Raw genomic sequence first — 19998 nt, forward strand, 5'->3', positions numbered from 1 at the left:
AACACCCATACTTGGAAAGTGAGGACAACACCCATACTTGGAAAGTGAGGACAACACTCATACTTGGAAAGCGAGGACAACACTCATACTTGCAAAGCGAGGACAACACTCATACTTGGCAACCGAGGACAACACTCATACTTGGCAACCGAGGACAACACTCAGACTTGGCAACCGAGGACAACACTCAGACTTGGAAAGCGAGGACAACACTCATACTTGCAAAGCGAGGACAACACTCATACTTGGAAACCGAGGACAACACTCATACTTGGAAACCGAGGACAACACTCATACTTGGAAAGCGAGGACAACACTCATACTTGGCAACCGAGGACAACACTCATACTTGGAAAGTGAGGACAACACCCATACTTGGAAAGCGAGGACAACACTCATACTTGGCAACCCAGGAGGCCCAGGAGGAACTTGTCGAGGCCATAGAGCTGTGCAGGCCTGTCCATTTCCAGGTTGAGTTCTTTTTTCACTCCACCATGAGACCTGCCAAGCCTTTCTCACATTTATAAGAGGTTAGAAATGGCTGTGAAAAATATATTTTCATTCAAGAGTTTCATGGCTTTCAAGAGAATGTAAGACTCTTCCATTCTTCATTGGGAGATACTGACTGATGACTAGAAACATTCCCTTTCATGGACATGCTTAGGCCAGGAGGATTTGAAATGTAAAGATGCTAAAGAAAAAACTCTTTCCTCCAATGCTACATTAAGCATGGAAGCATTTGCCAGAAGGGTAGTTGGAAGAATTAGCTATGCTTAAATCAAGGCTCATGAACTTCCTATTTCAAATGTACAGACAAAGATTTTAGAACACAACTTTTCACATGACTTCTACACTTTACAGACAGCAAGACAGTAAATTTGAGAAATGGAAGCAATGCAGAGGGTGGTAACCCGCCTGCCATCTCCCGCCCCTTACAACAAATAGCTATTTCTATCATTTCCAGATGGTTCTACCATCAGCACGTAAACATAAGGGAAGCAAATTCACCAGAAAGGATGCTAAAAATAAGAAGTCTGGACTTTTCTCAAACGTTTAGTACCTCTTTAAAAAACAATCCTAGTCAAGCACTGAAAATAAAAATAAGAAGTTGTCTCCTCTTGTGCTCTTTTTAGTGTTATTTTTTTTTTTTTCCCGAGAGGGGTCTGCTCTCTTGCCCAGGCTGGAGTGCAGTGGCTCAGTCTCGGCTCACTGCAGCCTCCACTTCCGGAGCTCAAGTGATCCTCCCATTTCAGCCTCCCAAGTAACTGGAACCACAGGCACACATCACCACACCAGCTCACTTTTTGTATTTTTGGTAGAGACAGGGTTTCACCATGTTGTCCAGGCTGGTCTTGAACTCCAGAGCTCAAGCGATCTGCCTGTCTCGGCCTACCAAAGTGCTGGGATTCCAGCTGTGAGCCACCATACCCAGCCTTTTTAGTGTTACTTAATAGCACATATTCTGTATTAACCTACATAAAATTATTGCAAATAGAGATTGTGAAATGAACTAAAAGATAAGTAAATCCTCCTGTGTTTGCAGCAACCCTATGTGATAATGAACATTTGGAGCACTGAAATATATTCATAGAATGTTGGATTTTCTATTTTTCAGGAATGTGATTATAACAGTGATTATTAAGTTCCTTCAAATTTTTAAAACTACCTCTTTGAACAAATGTTGAAAAGCAAAGAGCCCACCAAAAGTACAGGCAGCAAAAGCAAAAAGAAACAAGTGGGACTGCATCAACCTAAAAAGCCCGTTGGAGAAATGCAGGTGGAAACCACAATGCAGTGTCACCTCACATCCTAACAGGGGCACCTTTTCATGTTTATTGGCCATTTATTTATCTTCTTTGGAGAAATGCTTATTCAAATCCTTTGCTGGTTTTTTAATTGAGTTGTTTGGCTTTTTGCTGTTGATTTCTGGGAATTCTTTATATATTCTAGATATTAATCCATTATCAGATAAATGATTTGGAAATATTCTTCCCATTCTGTGCATTGCCATTTTACCCTGCTGATAGTGTTTTTTCATGCACAAGTTTTAAAATTTTTCATAAAGTCCCATTTATCTATGTTTTCCTTTTGTTGCCTAGGACTTTGGTGTCATATCCAAGAAACTGCTGCCAAATACAGTGGTGTGAAGATCTGCTCTTCGTTTTCTTCTAAGAGTTTTAGAATTAGGTTTTACATCTAGGTTACAGATCCATTTTGAGTTATTAACGAATCCCTATGCTGGTTTCTGCCAAATAAAAGTTAGTTCTGTCATGTTCCTGCCATGCACAACCCCCTCCTTTATACCGACTGGAGACCGGCTCCCACACACATCTCCGTGACCACGTGGCCACTGCCTGATAAGGGTCTTACCTTTTCTAACCCGTACCACTGACTGGAGATCGGCTCCCACACACATCTCCGTGACTGCGTGGCCACTGCCTGATAAGGGGCTTATCTTTTCTAACCCGTACCACTGACTGGAGATTGACTCCCACACATCTCCGTGACCGCGTGGCCCCTGCCTGATAAGGGTCTTACCTTTTCTAATCCACACCACTGACTGGAGACTGGCTCCCACACACATCTCCGTGACTACGTGGCCACTGCCTGATAACAGTCTTATCTTTTCTAACCCGTACCACTGACTGGAGATCGGCTCCCACACACATCTCCGTGACCGCGTGGCCACTGCCTGATAAGCGTGTTATCTTTTCTAATCCGTACCACTGACTGGAGATTGGCTCACACACACATCTCTGTGACCGCGTGGCCACTGCCTGGTAACGGTCTTATCTTTTCTAACCCGTACCACTGACTGGAGATCGGCTCCCACACGCATCTCCGTGACCACGTGGCCACTGCCTGATAAGGGTCTTATCTTTTCTAATCCATACCACTGACTGGAGATCGGTTCCCACACACATCTCTGTGACCGTGTGGCCACTGCCTGATAACGGTCTTATCTTTTCTAATCCATACCACCGACTGGAGATCGGCTCCCACACACATCTCCATGACCGTGTGGCCACTGCCTGATAAGGGTCTTATCTTTTCTAATCCATACCACTGACTGGAGATTGGCTCGCACACACATCTCTGTGACCGCGTGGCCACTGCCTGATAAGGGTCTTACCTTTTCTGATTCATACCATGGAATGGAGATTGGCTCCCACAAACATCTCCATGACCGCGTGGCCACTGCCTGATAAGGGTCTTATTTTTTCTAATCCATACCACAGACTGGAGATCGGCTCCAACACACATCTCCGTGACTGTGTGGCCACTGCCTCCTAAGGGTCTTATCTTTTCTAATCCATATCACGGACTGGAGATTGGCTCTCACACACATCTCCGTGACCGCACGGCCACTGCCTCCTAAGGGTCTCATCTTTTCTAATCCATATCACTGACTGGAGACTGGCTCCCACACACATCTCCGTGACCATGTAGCCACTGCCTCCTAAGGGTCTTATCTTTTCTAATCCATATCACGGACTGGAGATTGGCTCTCACACACATCTCCGTGACCGCACGGCCACTGCCTCCTAAGGGTCTCATCTTTTCTAATCCATATCACTGACTGGAGACTGGCTCCTACACACATCTCCGTGACCGCGTGGCCACTGCCTCCTAAGGGTCTTATCTTTTCTAATCCATATCACGGACTGGAGATTGGCTCTCACACACATCTCCGTGACCACGTGGCCACTGCCTCCTAAGGGTCTTATTTTATCCAGACTCCTGTACCTCTATAATCCACTAGACTTTTACAAAATACAAGTGAGATCATGCCCCCCGCACTTAAAATCTTTCACTGTCCACAAAATAAAAAATAAATTATTTAGCAAGGCATATAAAACCTGACCCGATCTACCTATGCAGCCCTGTCTCCCTCTGCCGCCTCCAAACTCCACGAGACTCCCTCTTCCTTCTTTCCCCCATTACTGTCACGTTGGTAAGATCCCACCCATTCTTTTAAGATTCAGATTAAAACAGAATTTGTCTATGACCCCTGCCCTCAGCCCCTGCTTCAGCCTATCAATTCCTCTTCTGAGATCCTGCTATGCCTTGTACAGCATATACCAGTTTTGTTACATCTGTTACGCTGGAATCTTCTATTAATGTCTTTCTTCTCCATACAAAAATGGTGAACTCTTTGAAGGCAGAGAGTGTGTATTTCTTATCTTTGTGCCTTCAGTCCCCTAGCACGGGGCCTAGGATGTAGAAAATGCAGAGTAAATATCTATCATGTAAATGAAGAAAAGAACAAATGAATGTGAAAGAGATCAACTCTGAATCATCCTGAGAGCAGGGGTAGAAGGGACTGCCTTCCTCCTCCTCCCCCATCCGCTGACAGCAAATCTGCCTGCTCCATCCAGGCTCCTTCTTTCTTGCAGCTCATAAAGTCCTGTTCGCCTGCTTTCTTGGCTGCCTCACAGTCCAGTCTGATAAGGTGATCAGCTGGCTCTAGGTGTGAGGGGTAGGGAGGATGAGGGAAAGGGTGGCGATTTCCCTAGCGTTCTGCCAAGCTCTGCAAGATGCACACTGAGCACACGTTGCAACCTCCCATTCCTGCCCCGGAGTCTTAGAAATAATAAAAAGATTTTCATGAAAATCCAAATCCAGACAAGAAAAGTGGTAGACTAGAAGCCTGAGGACTTCCTGGTAGGAAGGATGACAGAAAATCACTGCCCAAAAATGCTTCTTGAAAACGAAAGACATGAAGGTGGCGATACCAGGAGCAGGATGGGGCCGCTGTCCATGTCCGCACCCACACCGTGAATGCGTGAATGCTCACGTCAGGCGGCAGGGGTGGGCCTCTGGGTCTGAGAACTTCAGCAGTAGCCAGAGGGGATGCCAACACCCAAGAAGACCAGGGAGCCTCCAAGCCTAGGAGATCAGCCACTGGGACACCCACCTGGCAGGTTTCTCCAGGTCTGGCCCCCCTCACTTTGGAAAAGCTGTCTGTGATACACTTAGCCAAGTAGCAATTCCCATTTCTCGCCCACGAGCAGGTAGCAGTAAAAGAGCATTCTTGATCAGACTAATAGAGAATGTCAAAAATAAAAATGAGGCCGGGCACGGTGGCTCACACCTGTCATCCCAGCACTTTGGGAGACTGAGGCAGGTGGATCACTTGAGGTGTCAAGAGTTCGAGACCAGCCTGGCCAACATGGTGAAACCCTGTCTCTACTAAAAATACAAAACTTAGCTGGGCATGGGTGGTGGGCGCCTGTAGTCCCAACTACTTGGGAGGCTGAGGCAGGAGAATTGCTTGAACCCGGGAGGCGGAGATTGCAGTGAGCTGAGATTGTGCCACTGCACTCCAGCCTGGGCGATGGAGTGAGACTTGGTCTCAAAAAATAAATAAATAAAATAAAAATGAGGTTTCAGCTAAGAATCACTAAACATTTGAGAAATGCTAAAGAGAGAGAATTGCCATGCTGAACAAACTGAATATCTTACACTGGAGGACAGAGGAGTGGAACAGGCACTGAAGATTGTACACTGTAGGACAGAAAAATGGAACAGGCAACCCAGTGTTTTAACAAACACATAATTTCTATTCCGTGGGAGAGACATGAGAATATTATGCCCATGAGAAAAGAATCAGCTAGATATGCTGGAAATTAAAAAGCTGGATTTTTAAAATAAAAATTCAACAGCTGGGCCAAATAGCATAAGGGATGCAAGTGAAGAATAAATTAAAATAGGAAGACTGGGTTGAGGAATTCTTTCAGAAAGCAGTTCAAAAGGACAAAGAGACGGAAAGCATGAAAGGAAAATTAAGAGACATGGCAGCAGATCTAGAAGATCCAACGTTCACGTAACAAGAATTCCACAAGGAGAGAATGCAGAGACCAAGTTGTAGAGACTACTCAAAGAAAGGAATAAAGGAGAATAATTTCTTAGAGTATGAGAAACTCATGAGTGTTTAGATGAAGAAGACAACTGGGGCTAGGTACAGTGGCTCACGCCTGTAATCCCAGCACTTTGGGAGGATGAGGCAGGAGGATCACTTGAGCCCAGGAGTTGAAGACCAACGTGGGCAACATAAGAAGATCCCACCTCTACAGAAAAATGTTAAAAATCAGCCAGGCATGGTGGTATTTGCCTGTATTCCTGGCTACTCAGGAGGTGGAGGCAGGAGGATGGCTTGAGCCCAGGAGTTCCAGGTTGCAGTGAGCTATGACCACGCCACTGCACTCCAGCCTGGGCAACACAGCAAGACTCTGTCTCAAAAAAACAAAACAAAACACTAATCTTACTAGCTACAAGGAAAATGAAAATTAAAGGAACTGGATACCGTTTTCAACCATAAGATAGATAAAAATGAAAAACAACAATATCAAGTGTTGCTGAGGGTAAGGGTGCTCTCATACTGTACAGATCGTACTACAAGTATATAAAGCTTTGCTGGAGGGCAAATGGGCAGTAGCTACTAAAATTTTAAATGTTTACAAACCTATAACCCAGAATCTGTCCCAGAGAAATACTTGCATATGTGCAAAAGGGGGCATATTTTAAAAATTAGAAACAACGACCTAGTGCTACCAAAATGGTGAAATCATCTGTGGTATGTTACGCTATGGGGTTCTGTGCATCAATTCCAGAGAATGAAGCAGGTCTACACATACTGATGAGAAAAAAAATATCTAAAATACATGTGGTTGAAAACAAAAAGCAGTTTTGAGAATAAAGCGTAAGGCATGAAACCATTTAGTTAAAACAAAACAGCAAAAACAAAGCCATTAACTGAAACTATAGATTTATATAAATACACACACAAATCCGGAGAGATAGCCATTAAAACTATAGATTTATGTAAATACACACACAAATCCAGACAGATAGCCACTGAAACTATAGATTTATGTAAATACACACACACAAATCCGGAGCGATAGCCATTGAAACTAGAGATTTATGTAAATACACACACACAAATCTGCAGCGATAGCCATTAAACTACAGATTTACGTAAAGACACACATACAAATCCGCAGCAATAGCCATTAAAGTGATAACAATTACCACCTCTGAGGACAACAATGAGATTCTGAAGTCCAGGTAAAGGGAACTTAGGTTTCATCTGTATACATATTTGACCTTTTTAAACAATAGAAGATGTGGAACCAGGTGCAGTGGCTCACGCCTGTAACCCCGATGCACTGGGAGCCCAAGACCAGCCCTGGGCCACAGAGTGAGACCCTGTCTCTACAAAAAAGTAACAAAGTTAGTTGGGTGAGGTGCTGCGTGCTTGTAGTCCCAGCTACTTGGGAAACTATGGTGGGAGGATCAGCTGAGCCCAGGAGTCCCAAGCTGCAATGAGCAGTAATTGTGCCCCTACACTCCATCCTGGGTGACAGAGCGAGACCCTGTCTCTATTTTTTAAAGTCTATGTGTATTACTTATATAATTACAAATAAGGAAACTTAAGGAAAACAAAGAAGCCTGTAGCATTCGGGCCTTATTAAGAAGGCAGAGTCAGAAACGTAGCTGCCGCTCAGTAACAACGCCTTCATTTCTTCTTTGCTGCAAGGAAGGTTAGAATTTGTCAACTGTGATGGTCTCTGCCTTCTCAGTGTTCTTCCTGCCCCTCCTTCTAACAGAAAAGGTGCTGCATCAACTCCTCCTCGTCCTCCCTTGGAATCCTCATCCTCCTTCGCTCTGAGAAACTACTTTCCTTTCCACTGGATCTGAATCTGGGATTAAAACTCAACAGCAATAAGAAGGAAAGAATAAGGTTGGGGGGAAAGTCATCTTTTTATCGTATCTAAAGTTTTTGTGGCTCACTGTATTTTTTTTTTTTTTTTTTTTTGAGTCTCACCCTGTCGCCCAGGCTAGAGTACAATGGCAGGATCTCAGCTAACTGCAACCTCCACTTCCCAGGTTCAAGTGACTCTCCTGCCTCAGCTTCCCGAGTAGCTGGGATTACAGGCACCTGCCACCATGTCCAGATAATTTTTGTATTTTTTAGTAGAGACGGGGTTTCGCCATGTTGGCCAGGCTGACCTCGGGTGATCCACCCGCCTCAGCCTCCCAAAGTGCTGGGATTACAGGTGTAAGCCACCATGCCTGGCTGTGGCTCACTGTATTGTCTAAAGACCGCCACAGCAATCTATCCCATCCCACATGCTTTTTGTAACAATGTGACTTTGACATTCCTCCCGTTAGCGGGTGGGAGAAGACTATGTTCCTTCCTCTTGAATCTTAGCAGCCTTGTGACTATGGCAGAAGTGATGCTATGAAATTTCCAAGTCTTGGTTCTCTTGGGACGCTCATTCTTGGAACCAGCCACCTTACCGTGAGGAAGTCCAAGCAGCCCGTGGAATACAACAAAGAATCCCAGCAACGGCCTGGCTGAGCTCCCAGCTGACAGCAAGCACCAAGGAGCCAGCCATGAGAGTGAGCCAATGCATTCTCCAGTCCCCTCTTGAGCTGCCTCGGCTAATGCTGCACGGAGCAGGGATGAGCTGGTCCCCGAGCCAGGCCAAATTATACGTGCAAAACAATTATTGTTTTAAGCTACTAAGTTTTGTGCTGGTTTGTTACAAAGAAATAGATACCTAGAACAGTTTCTCTCACAAATGGGGACAACTGAAAGTTGTCCATATATACAACTGTAACTATCTACCACAGGCAGCTTTGGAAGACATGGGAAGGGGTAAAGTGGGGGAACGTCTGCACCAGACAGAGTTAGATCAGGTAGCATCTGAGATTCCTTCACACACTAAGACTCTGCAGTGAACACGCTGAGCTAAGTGCTTAAGCACTTCCTATCACCAGGTCCTTTTCTGAAAGCAAGATCACTTCTTCCGGTGACAGTTTACCTTTCGGAAAGTTTAGCTGCCGGATCTGCGGAATCCCCATATACTTTCCCTCCGGTGACAGTTTACCTTTCGGAAAGCTGCCGGATCTGCGGAATCCCCATATACTTGTGGAAGTGCTCCAGGACATTCATCACACCCTGAAGGAGATTAGCAACTTCTCCGTATTGTCTTCGCCTGGTCATGGCTCTGCAAGGAAAGAATAAGTTTAAAAGTCTAGAAAAACACTAAAGACGCAAGATACAGACACAGAACAACCCACGCTAGCTCTCAAACAGATATCAACTCAGCTGAATCAACGTTCACTGAGCGCTGAGTATATAAGCTGCTGTGCGTTGTGGGAGGAAAAAACAGGATCTGGTCCAAATCCTCAAGGTGACACCATATAGTAAGGGAGAGAGTCAAGTACACATCTAACTAGTATCAAAAAGGATGAACTATGTTCTAAACAGAAGTACAAGTTATGTGCTATGGCAGGAAGAACGTGTGAGTGATGAATTCTCATTTGGTGTGGGGAGGGGAATCTGGGAAGATGATGAATTTAGAATTTGGGTTGGATATTATGGGATTAGCAAGCGTGGGACAGAGAACAGGGGTAGGGATGTTACTATCTGAGGATTACAGCCTATGAGCAAACCAAACACAAAAGGTGCGGCCAGGCGCGGTGGCTCAGCCTGTCATCCCCACACTGTGGGAGGCCGAGGCGGGCAGATCACGAAGTCACGAGATCGAGATCATCCTGGCCAACACGGTGAAACACCGTCTCTACTAAAAATACAAAAAATTAGCTGGGGGTGGTGGTGGATGCCTGTAATCCCAGCTACTCGGGAGGCTGAGGCAAGAGACTCACTTGAACCTGGGAGGCGGAGGTTTCAGTGAGCCGAGATCGTGCCACTGCACTCCAGCCAGGGTGACAGTGGGAGACTCCGTCTCAAAAACAAAAACAAAAATACACAAAGAGCAGCACTTTACCTATTAACTGAAATCTGTAGGTTCTAAGGCGTCTGTATCACAGACCTCTACTTTCCCTACTGCTAAGGTTAATGACGCTTAAATAAAAGGATGCTGATAAAATCAAGTTACACACAGGGAGGAAATATAAACTATTAGATCTAAATTTTTCATTAGGGTTGGGCTATTTCATTAAATTTGTAATTTATGATTTTCCATGAGAGGCATTGAAAAAGACAGGATTGGCCAGGTGCGGTGGCTCAAGCCTGTAATCCCAGCACTTTGGGAGGCCGAGGCGGGCGGATCACGAGGTCAGGAGATCGAGACCATCCTGGCTAACATGGTGAAACCCCGTCTCTACTAAAAATACAAAAATTAACCAGGCGTAGTGGCGGGCGCCTGTAGTCCCAGCTACTCGGGAGGCTGAGGCAGGAGAATGGCGTGAACCCGGGAGGCGGAGCTTGGAGTGAGCCTAGATCACGCCACTGCTCTCCAGCCTGGGCGACAGGGCCAGACTCTGTCTCAAAAAAAAAAAAAAAGAAAAAGACAGGATCAAGTTCAAGCCAAGGTGTTCCGTTGCTACCACCACTTGGTCTTACCACCGCCTGGTCTTACCACCACTCGGTCTTACCACTGCCTGGTCTGATGGTTTGGTGGACACCGACCACCCGACAAAGGAACAAATGTGACCGCCCTCTGGTCTCCCTCTGGCCGCTGCTCTCACTGCTCACAGGAGAGTAGACCAGGCGTCCCTGGAGCTCATCCAATACCGAGAGAGGTCAGGAAGGGGCCCGGCCCTCCTCCTCTTTCCCTCAAGGCACTCTCCCACTTCCCCCACCCAGGACTTCGAATGCTGCATCTCAGTTTCTATGATGATGCGCTTTCCCTGTCCACACACGGAATCACACTGAGGCTGGAGCAGGGGGAGTCCCCAGCCTGAGACGGGCCACAGAGGTGAGCTGGAGTGTCAGAATCTTGCTTGTAAAGGAGGCTTTAGATTGCTCCTTTGTAGTAAATCACCAGCTCTTCCTTCTCTATTTCTAACGTTCTGATGTATCATTCCCTCTACAAGCCAAACAGAAAGCTACTTTATAAAAAGTAGATTGAAAAAAAAAAAGTGGTTTGAATGATTGAGTTCTGTCTCATAGGGTCTCTTCCATGACAGCGCAACTCAGCCCAACACAAGCAGGAAACCTGCTGAGGCAGCAGCAGCAGGGAGTGAATATGGGCCTGTGTCACTCTGTCTGCCTGGAGTGAATATGGGCCCGCGTCACTCTGTCTGCCTGGAGTGCATATGGGCCTGTGTCACTCTGTCTGCCTGGAGTGAATATGGCCCTGTGTCACTCTGTCTGCCTTGATGGTACACATCCACAGCCTGAAGATGGGCCATATTCTTGGAGTCGTCCTGAAAGGCTTCTGGTGTCCCCTTCTGACTAGCTGCCAGTGTTTCTTAGGTTCTGAACACCAGAGGGCACAAAGCAAAAATGGTGACTGAACACTTGAAGCCAATTTGCAGAAAGTGGGGCAGGATGCTGAGACTTTCCTGGCTGAGAAGTAAATAGGCGACAACACCATTTTCTCTATGCGATACATTTCCCGTGGCCCCAAAAGAGAAAGTTGGCGTTGCTTACTCGAGGGAGTCGACGCCTCCTGCCAGCATGTGCAGGTGGTTCAGTGTGGTGATTGAGGTGGTCAGGTGGCGTTTGGCGTGATCTAATTGCTTAATATCACGGGTGATTTCTTTCACCTAAACATTGAAAAACCACAAGAAAGAAAGGAAGACGGTCAAGAAAGATGTAAAACGCTTCTGCAAGTAGCTCCGTAAGAAACGAATGCAGACGAAGCAGGGAAAAATCTCAGGTTAGCAAACATTCTCACAATACAAAATAAAATAATTTCCAACCAGGCATTTAAAATTTAATGTGGCATCTCTTTGGACTTTACTCAGGGTTATAAAACCTTCAGTTGTGAGCATGAAATGAACTTTATTTTTTTACCCCAAATGAAATGATCCAAACAGCAATTCAGTATTGAGCACACAGGACAGAGGAGGTAAGCACAGCACCTTTCCTTGAACAAGGTGAGGAAAGTGTGCCTTCTGGTGATGAAGCCGCTGGGCCGTACAAAACACCGATCAGTCAGTACTTGGTACTCAGACAGTCTTTACTACTGGAATGAGGGCCTGAGCTTCCAGCAAAGAAAAGACTTTCAAATCTCAAGAAGACTGAAATATAAGCCCTGTAACATACGTTTAACATGTAAGTTACTAGGACGGCAGGAGCAGTCTTCAGGGAGTGAGAAGGCAATTTGGGGAGTAAGAGCCTGACAGTGTTGTTTCAGCAGGTCCAAGAGAAGAGAAGCTGTCTCTGGGAATGCAAGTATATTTCAGTCACCAGAAAAGCATATTCAATAGAGAAGTTGGAAAAATTCCCCAACTTTACTAACACCCAGGTGAAATCATCCACTGTGTTTCTTGGTCCATGCTGACTAAGAAATGTGTGTGTGTGTGTGTGTGTGTGTGTGTGTGTGTGTGTGTGTGTGTGTGTTTTATCATGCCACATTATTTTTAATTACGTACAAAGATCTAACATGTCACCCACAGACCATTCCACCCGCTGCTCTGTTTGGCCACCAGCCTCTTGTCTCTCTCTTCGGCAATGGTGAGGCGGATACCCTTTCCTCGGGGAAGAGAAATCCATCGTTTGTTGCCCTTGCCAATAGTGAAAATGTTGGAAACTCGAGTGCCAAAGCTGTTGCCACTGGTGTCTTTCACATGAACCACGTCAAAAGATCCCGGGTACCTCTCTCTGTTGGGGATCACACCAACTCTTCCCAGGTGAGCACCTCCAGTCACCATATACGGCTTGCCAGTGTCGAACGTGATGAAATCGGTCATCTTGCCAGTCTCCAAATCAATCTGAACGGTGTCATTCACCTTGATGAGGGATCAGGGTAGCGGATGGTGCGAGCATCATGAGTCACCAGATGAGGGATTCCTTTTGTGCCCAAAAAGATTTTTCTCACTTTGCACAACTTGTACTTGGCCTCCTCAGGTGTACAGCAAAGCGACCCTTGGTGTCACGGATCAGATGGAAATTCTCTCCTCTCTTGTCAATGCTGATGGCATCCATGAACCCAGCAGGGTATGTTATATCAGTTCGGATATATATATATCATATATCAGTGCCATCGATCTTAAAGAACCGCTGCATACAAATCTTCTTAAGTCTGTTCCTTAGGAAAATGATGAGGGGAAGACACTCTCTCAACTTGTGGGGACTGGTGGACGGACGAGGAGCAAACACACCAGTCAATTTATCCAGCATCCAATGCTTTGGAGCCGCTACCCGCTTCAGATGCTTCTTGGCACCACGAGCCATGGCTGCATTAGGCAAGGAAAAGAGGACCTCTGTCTTCCGGTGCACGTAGCGAAAATTTCTTAATAGCAATTTGGTTGCCCAGGTTCTGTGACACCTGGAAGGAAGGGAGTGCCCTGGATACCAAACACAAATACCGCAGTCACTGGATAGATACATCCCATTAAAGTGAGTAACTTGGCCATGAGTTCATGGATAGATACATCCTCATTAAAGTGAGAAACTCGGCCGTGAGTTCGTGGATAGATACATCCCACTAAAGTGAGGAACTCGGCCGGGAGTTCGTGGATAGATACATCCCACTAAAGTGAGGAACTCGGCCGGGAGTTCGTGGATAGACACATCCCACTAAAGTGAGGAACTCGGCCGGGAGTTCGTGGATAGATACATCCCACTAAAGTGAGGAACTTGGCCGTGAGTTCGTGGATAGATACATCCGCATTAAAGTGAGAAACTTGGCCGTGAGTTCGTGGATAGATACATCCCACTAAAGTGAGGAACTCGGCCGGGAGTTCGTGGATAGATACATCCCACTAAAGTGAGGAACTCGGCCGGGAGTTCGTGGATAGACACATCCCACTAAAGTGAGGAACTCGGCAGGGAGTTCGTGGATAGATACATCCCACTAAAGTGAGGAACTCGGCCAGGAGTTCGTGGATAGACACATCCCACTAAAGTGAGGAACTCGGCCGGGAGTTCGTGGATAGATACATCCCACTAAAGTGAGTAACTTGGCCGTGAGTTCGTGGATAGATACATCCTCATTAAAGTGAGAAACTCGGCCGTGAGTTCGTGGATAGATACGTCCCACTAAAGTGAGGAACTCGGCCGGGAGTTCGTGGATAGATACGTCCCACTAAAGTGAGGAACTCGGCCGTGAGTTCGTGGATAGACATGTCCCACTAAAGTGAGGAACTCGGCCGTGAGTTCGTGGATAGATACGTCCCACTAAAGTGAGGAACTCGGCCGTGAGTTCGTGGATAGATACGTCCCACTAAAGTGAGGAGCTCGGCCGTGAGTTCGTGGATAGATACATCCGCATTAAAGTGAGGAGCTCGGCCGGGAGTTCGTGGATAGACACATCCCACTAAAGTGAGGAGCTCGGCCGGGAGTTCGTGGATCGACACGTCCCACTAAAGTGAGGAGCTCGGCCGGGAGTTCGTGGATAGACACGTCCCACTAAAGTGAGGAGCTCGGCCGGGAGTTCGTGGATAGACACGTCCCACTAAAGTGAGGAGCTCGGCCGGGAGTTCGTGGATAGACACGTCCCACTAAAGTGAGGAGCTCGGCCGGGAGTTCGTGGATAGACACGTCCCACTAAAGTGAGGAGCTCGGCCGGGAGTTCGTGGATAGACACGTCCCACTAAAGTGAGGAGCTCGGCCGGGAGTTCGTGGATAGACACGTCCCACTAAAGTGAGGAGCTCGGCCGGGAGTTCGTGGATAGACACGTCCCACTAAAGTGAGGAGCTCGGCCGGGAGTTCGTGGATAGACACGTCCCACTAAAGTGAGGAGCTCGGCCGGGAGTTCGTGGATAGACACGTCCCACTAAAGTGAGGAGCTCGGCCGGGAGTTCGTGGATAGACACGTCCCACTAAAGTGAGGAGCTCGGCCGGGAGTTCGTGGATAGACACGTCCCACTAAAGTGAGGAGCTCGGCCGGGAGTTCGTGGATAGACACGTCCCACTAAAGTGAGGAGCTCGGCCGGGAGTTCGTGGATAGACACGTCCCACTAAAGTGAGGAGCTCGGCCGGGAGTTCGTGGATAGACACGTCCCACTAAAGTGAGGAACTCGGCAGAGAGTTCGTGGATAGACACGTCCCACTAAAGTGAGGAACTCGGCCGGGAGTTCGTGGATAGATACATCCCACTAAAGTGAGGAACTCGGCCATGAGTTTGTGGATAGATACATCCGCATTAAAGTGAGAAACTCGGCCGTGAGTTCGTGGATAGATACATCCCACTAAAGTGAGGAACTCGGCCGGGAGTTCGTGGATAGACACATCCCACTAAAGTGAGGAACTCGGCAGGGAGTTCGTGGATAGATACATCCCACTAAAGTGAGGAACTCGGCCAGGAGTTCGTGGATAGATACATCCCACTAAAGTGAGGAACTCGGCCGGGAGTTCGTGGATAGATACATCCCACTAAAGTGAGTAACTTGGCCATGAGTTCATGGATAGATACATCCTCATTAAAGTGAGAAACTCGGCCGTGAGTTCGTGGATAGATACATCCCACTAAAGTGAGGAACTCGGCCGGGAGTTCGTGGATAGATACATCCCACTAAAGTGAGGAACTCGGCCGTGAATTCGTGGATAGACACATCCCACTAAAGTGAGGAACTCGGCAGGGAGTTCGTGGATAGATACATCCCACTAAAATGAGGAACTCGGCCGTGAGTTCGTGGATAGATACATCCTCATTAAAGTGAGGAACTCGGCCGGGAGTTCGTGGATAGATACATCCTCATTAAAGTGAGGAGCTCGGCCGGGAGCTCGTGGATAGACACATCCCACTAAAGTGAGGAGCTCAGCCGGGAGCTCGTGGATAGACACATCCCACTAAAGTGAGGAGCTCGGCCGGGAGTTCGTGGATAGACACATCCCACTAAAGTGAGGAGCTCGGCCGTGAGTTCGTGGATAGACACATCCCACTAAAGTGAGGAGCTCGGCCGTGAGTTCGTGGATAGATACATCCCACTAAAGTGAGGAGCTCGGCCGGGAGTTCGTGGATAGACACATCCCACTAAAGTGAGGAACTCGGCCGGGAGTTCGTGGATAGACACATCCCACTAAAGTGAGGAACTCGGCCGGGAGTTCGTGGATAGACACATCCCACTAAAGTGAGGAGCTCGGCCGTGAGTTCGTGGATAGATACATCCCACTAAAGTGAGGAGCTCGGCCGGGAGTTCGTGGATAGACACATCCCACTAAAGTGAGGAACTCGGCCGGGAGTTCGTGGATAGACACATCCCACTAAAGTGAGGAACTCGGCCGGGAGTTCGTGGATAGACACATCCCACTAAAGTGAGGAACTCGGCCGTGAGTTCGTGGATAGACACATCCCACTAAAGTGAGGAACTCGGCCGTGAGTTCGTGGATAGACACATCCCGCTAAAGTGAGGAACTCGGCCGGGAGTTCGTGGATAGACACATCCCACTAAAGTGAGGAACTCGGCCGGGAGTTCGTGGATAGACACATCCCACTAAAGTGAGGAACTCGGCCGTGAGTTCGTGGATAGACACATCCCACTAAAGTGAGGAACTCGGCCGGGAGTTCGTGGATAGATACATCCCACTAAAGTGAGGAACTCGGCCGTGAGTTCGTGGATAGATACATCCCACTAAAGTGAGGAACTCGGCCGGGAGTTTGTGGATAGATACATCCCACTAAAGTGAGGAACTCGGCCGGGAGTTCGTGGATAGATACATCCCACTAAAGTGAGGAACTCGGCAGGGAGTTCGTGGATAGATACATCCCATTAAAGTGAGAAACTCCGCCGTGAGTTCGTGGATAGATACATCCCACTAAAGTGAGGAACTCGGCAGAGAGTTCGTGGATAGACACATCCCACTAAAGTGAGGAACTCGGCCGTGAGTTTGTGGATAGATACATCCTCATTAAAGTGAGGAACTCGGCCGTGAGTTCGTGGATAGATACATCCCACTAAAGTGAGGAACTCGGCCGTGAGTTCGTGTGCCCTGCTCTTTCAGGGTCTGATCACCCTAGGTGAACTCATACAGGTTATGACCTGCACAGCTCAATTCCACACCCATGATCCTGCAAGCCTTACCTGGATCTTAGCTATAAAAAGCCTCTTTCATGGGGACTTCCCCATCAAGCCTTCTCTCCTTCTACAACCTCCAAACAATCTCTGTTTCCAATGAATTAAAAAAAAAAAGTTTAAGACCACCACCACTTTACCAAATACTTACATTTGGGGCAAAAAAAATAAAAATAAATAAATCAGGAGTGGTATAATAAGCTAGATATAGAAGGCTGAAGATTGGCCCTGTAACCTGATCACCCACTTGCAACTCTGAAATCAGCATCCTTTTTCCTACAAAAAAATCTCTGTATCTCTTCCAGGGTTTTTAGCTTCAGTCTAACATAGGGAGTCTTTATTTATTTATTTATTTTTTTATTTTTTGAGATGGAGTTTCGCTCTGTCACCCAGGCTGTAGTGCAGTAGTGCGACCTTGGTTCACTGCAGCCTCCACCTCCCAGGCAAGCGATTCTCTGCCTCAGCCTCCAGAGTAGCTGGGATTACAGGTGTGCTCCACGACGCCTGGTTAATTTTTGTATTTTTAGCAGAGACACGGTTTCGCCATGTTGGCCAGGCTGGTCTTGAACTCCTGGCCTCAAGTGATCCCCCCTCCTTGTCCTCCCAAAGTGCTGGGATTACAGGCATGAGCCACCGTGCCCGGCCGCATCAGGGGTCTTTAACCACTGTGTTCAAAGTCACATCATCTATGACTCTTCCTGGTCCCTGCATCATTAAGTCCTAAATATTCTCCCTCGGCTTCATCTCAAGACTCTATCCCTTCTCTCTATGTCCTAAATATTCTCCCTCTGCTTCATCTCAAGACTCTATCCCTTCTCTCTACTCCTTGTTCAGGCCCTCACTGCTCTGCACTGGAGCTGACTGGTCTCTTTATTCCCAGGATCTCCCGTCACTCCCCATCCCACAGCCTGTGTTTCTCTAGACAAACTGAACCACTGATTTTTCCCTAAACAAAGCCGTCAATGGCAGGGCACACCAGGGGTACTCAGGTCAAACCTACACGAGATCATCTGCGAGACAGAATGCCCATGGTTGATTCGCCTCAACTGACTTACACGAGACCACCTGTGAGACAGAATGCCCATAGTTGATTTGCCTCAACTGTTGCCCACAGGCTGCGAAAACGGGTAGAGCATGAAATGGGAGGTTGTAGAGTCAGACAGATGTAGTGCTGAACTCCAGCTCTACCACTCACCAACGCTGCATCCTAGAACAAGTTTCTCAGCCTCACTGAGTCTCAGTTTTCTCATCTATAAGATGGGTAATCACAAAGATAATAATGAACATAAAGCCTAGTTCATAAGGTTGTGGTGAGGGCTAAATTAGAGTGCTGACACAAAGGAACCAGCACACTGCTGGCACTGAAAGAGCTCAACAAAGATCACTTCTCCCCTCACTCCCACCTCTTCCTCCCTTCAGCACAGCACTGTCCAGGAAAGCAAGCTGCATTAAAATAAGACGTCTCGTAACTTGGGAGTAAACTGTCACTGCAAACCCCCTCGGATGGAAGAGGAAGCATACTCCAGAACACAGATCAGCATCATAAGGATATCAATAAATGCAATCAACTCCAGCAAAAGCAGCATCGGATACTCTCGCTGATCATCACGCTTTGAGGGCCCCTGGTGCTGCTGGGTGTGGTGCACCCTTGGGGAAGGACGAGGGCCCCTGGGTGCTGCTGGGTGTGGTGCACCCTTGGGGAAGGACCACAGAAAATCCAGGTCCCTAGGACTATGCTCAGTGCTCTTCATACGTTTAATTCTCACAACAACCCTGTGAGGCAAATGCCATTATTCTTATTTTACAGTTGAAGAAACTGGAATTCTGAGACAACTGACAGACAGGACATTATTGAGTCTGAATCTGAACCCAGGATCCAGCACTTCCCAGCGCCTCCCATGGAGGAGGAGAAGGTGAATGCTGGATTCTCGGTCTTCGGGGCAAGCTTCTGAGCACAACACCGGGGGACACAAATTCGTCAGGGGAGAACTCAACCAAAACCACACACACGGATCATGGGCGGGGACATCCCTCCTCCCTCCATCCCTCCCTCCTCCCGGCTCCAGGACCATTCTCAGTGTGCATCGAGCTACATATCGTACATCTCGATGGAGAAATGCATGATACCAATACCAAGAAATGTTAGAGAAAGGAAAATCCAAAATGACTAGGAAACTATTTTCAGAAAGGAGAAAAAAAAAAAGTTGCAGCTGGGCACAGTGGCTCACACCTGTAATCCCAGCACTTTGGGAGGCCGAGGCAGGCGGATCATGAGGTCAAGAGATCGAGACCATCCTGGCCAACACGGTGAAACCCTTTCTCTACTAAAAATACAAAAAATTAGCCGGGCGTGGTGGCAGGCGCCTGTAATTCCAGCTACTTGGGCAGCTGAGGCAGGGGAATCGCTTGAACCTGGGAGGCGGAGGTTGCAGTGAGCCAAGATCGCACCACTGCACTCCAAGGCTGGCGACAGAGCAAGACTCCATCTCAAAAAAAAACCCAAAAAACAAAACAAAACAAAACAAAAGTTGCCTATTTAAAACTAGGGCTGCAAACACAGGGCAGCAGAGATGGTGAGCCACCACTGACCAGCAGCTCCCCTTGAATTGATCTGAACGCATTCATAGGGGGCTTGCTCTAGAGATGCAGATGACTGTGGTTGGCAGGAGGTGCCATTATTAGAAAAAGCTCATTATTAGAATGCCTAGATGAGAAGCTCACTTCCTCTTTTGGTGCAAAAAGGTTAGGAAGAAACCAGAACTCACCATTTGCTCTGATTTTTCAGCTTTGTCTTTGATATCTTTGATTTTGCCAAAGAGTTGTTGGATAGCTTTCTGAGCCTCTTCAAGCGCCTAGAGTAAGAGAAATACATGAAAAACAAAAAGCGGCTCGAGACAGCACCAGTCACTAACTGTAATCAATGCTAGGCACAAAAGAAATTTCCATGAAGCTCTCCTGATTCATTGTACTTATGCCAACAATTTTTCTGGACCAAAATAGTAGAGACCTATAGAGTCCAGTATCTGCAAACAGGTAAACACTCGGGACTTTTA

The 19998-nt window shown here is 47.2% G+C and overlaps 1 protein-coding gene and 1 pseudogene across 5 annotated transcripts in view; both read right to left on the minus strand.

Annotated features, from left to right (window-relative positions):
* Window positions 1–19998, minus strand: part of VPS53 (VPS53 subunit of GARP complex) — a 200504-nt gene that overhangs the window by 120636 nt on the left and 59870 nt on the right. For 3 of the 5 annotated variants that reach the window (XM_031003546.3, XM_055367078.2, XM_004058206.5), the window contains 3 exons: window positions 19711–19797; window positions 11414–11529; window positions 8901–9020 (listed from right to left, as the gene is read on the minus strand). In XM_031003546.3, the coding sequence (XP_030859406.1) occupies window positions 8901–9020; window positions 11414–11529; window positions 19711–19797 (323 nt within the window). The remainder of the gene's footprint in view (window positions 1–8900; window positions 9021–11413; window positions 11530–19710; window positions 19798–19998) is intronic. The other 2 variants (XM_063700894.1, XM_063700895.1) reach the window with 1 other exon arrangement.
* Window positions 12310–13474, minus strand: LOC109023773 (small ribosomal subunit protein eS4-like; annotated as a pseudogene).

Source organism: Gorilla gorilla, chromosome 19, assembly GCF_029281585.2.
Source record: "Gorilla gorilla gorilla isolate KB3781 chromosome 19, NHGRI_mGorGor1-v2.1_pri, whole genome shotgun sequence".
NCBI lineage: Eukaryota > Metazoa > Chordata > Mammalia > Primates > Hominidae > Gorilla > Gorilla gorilla.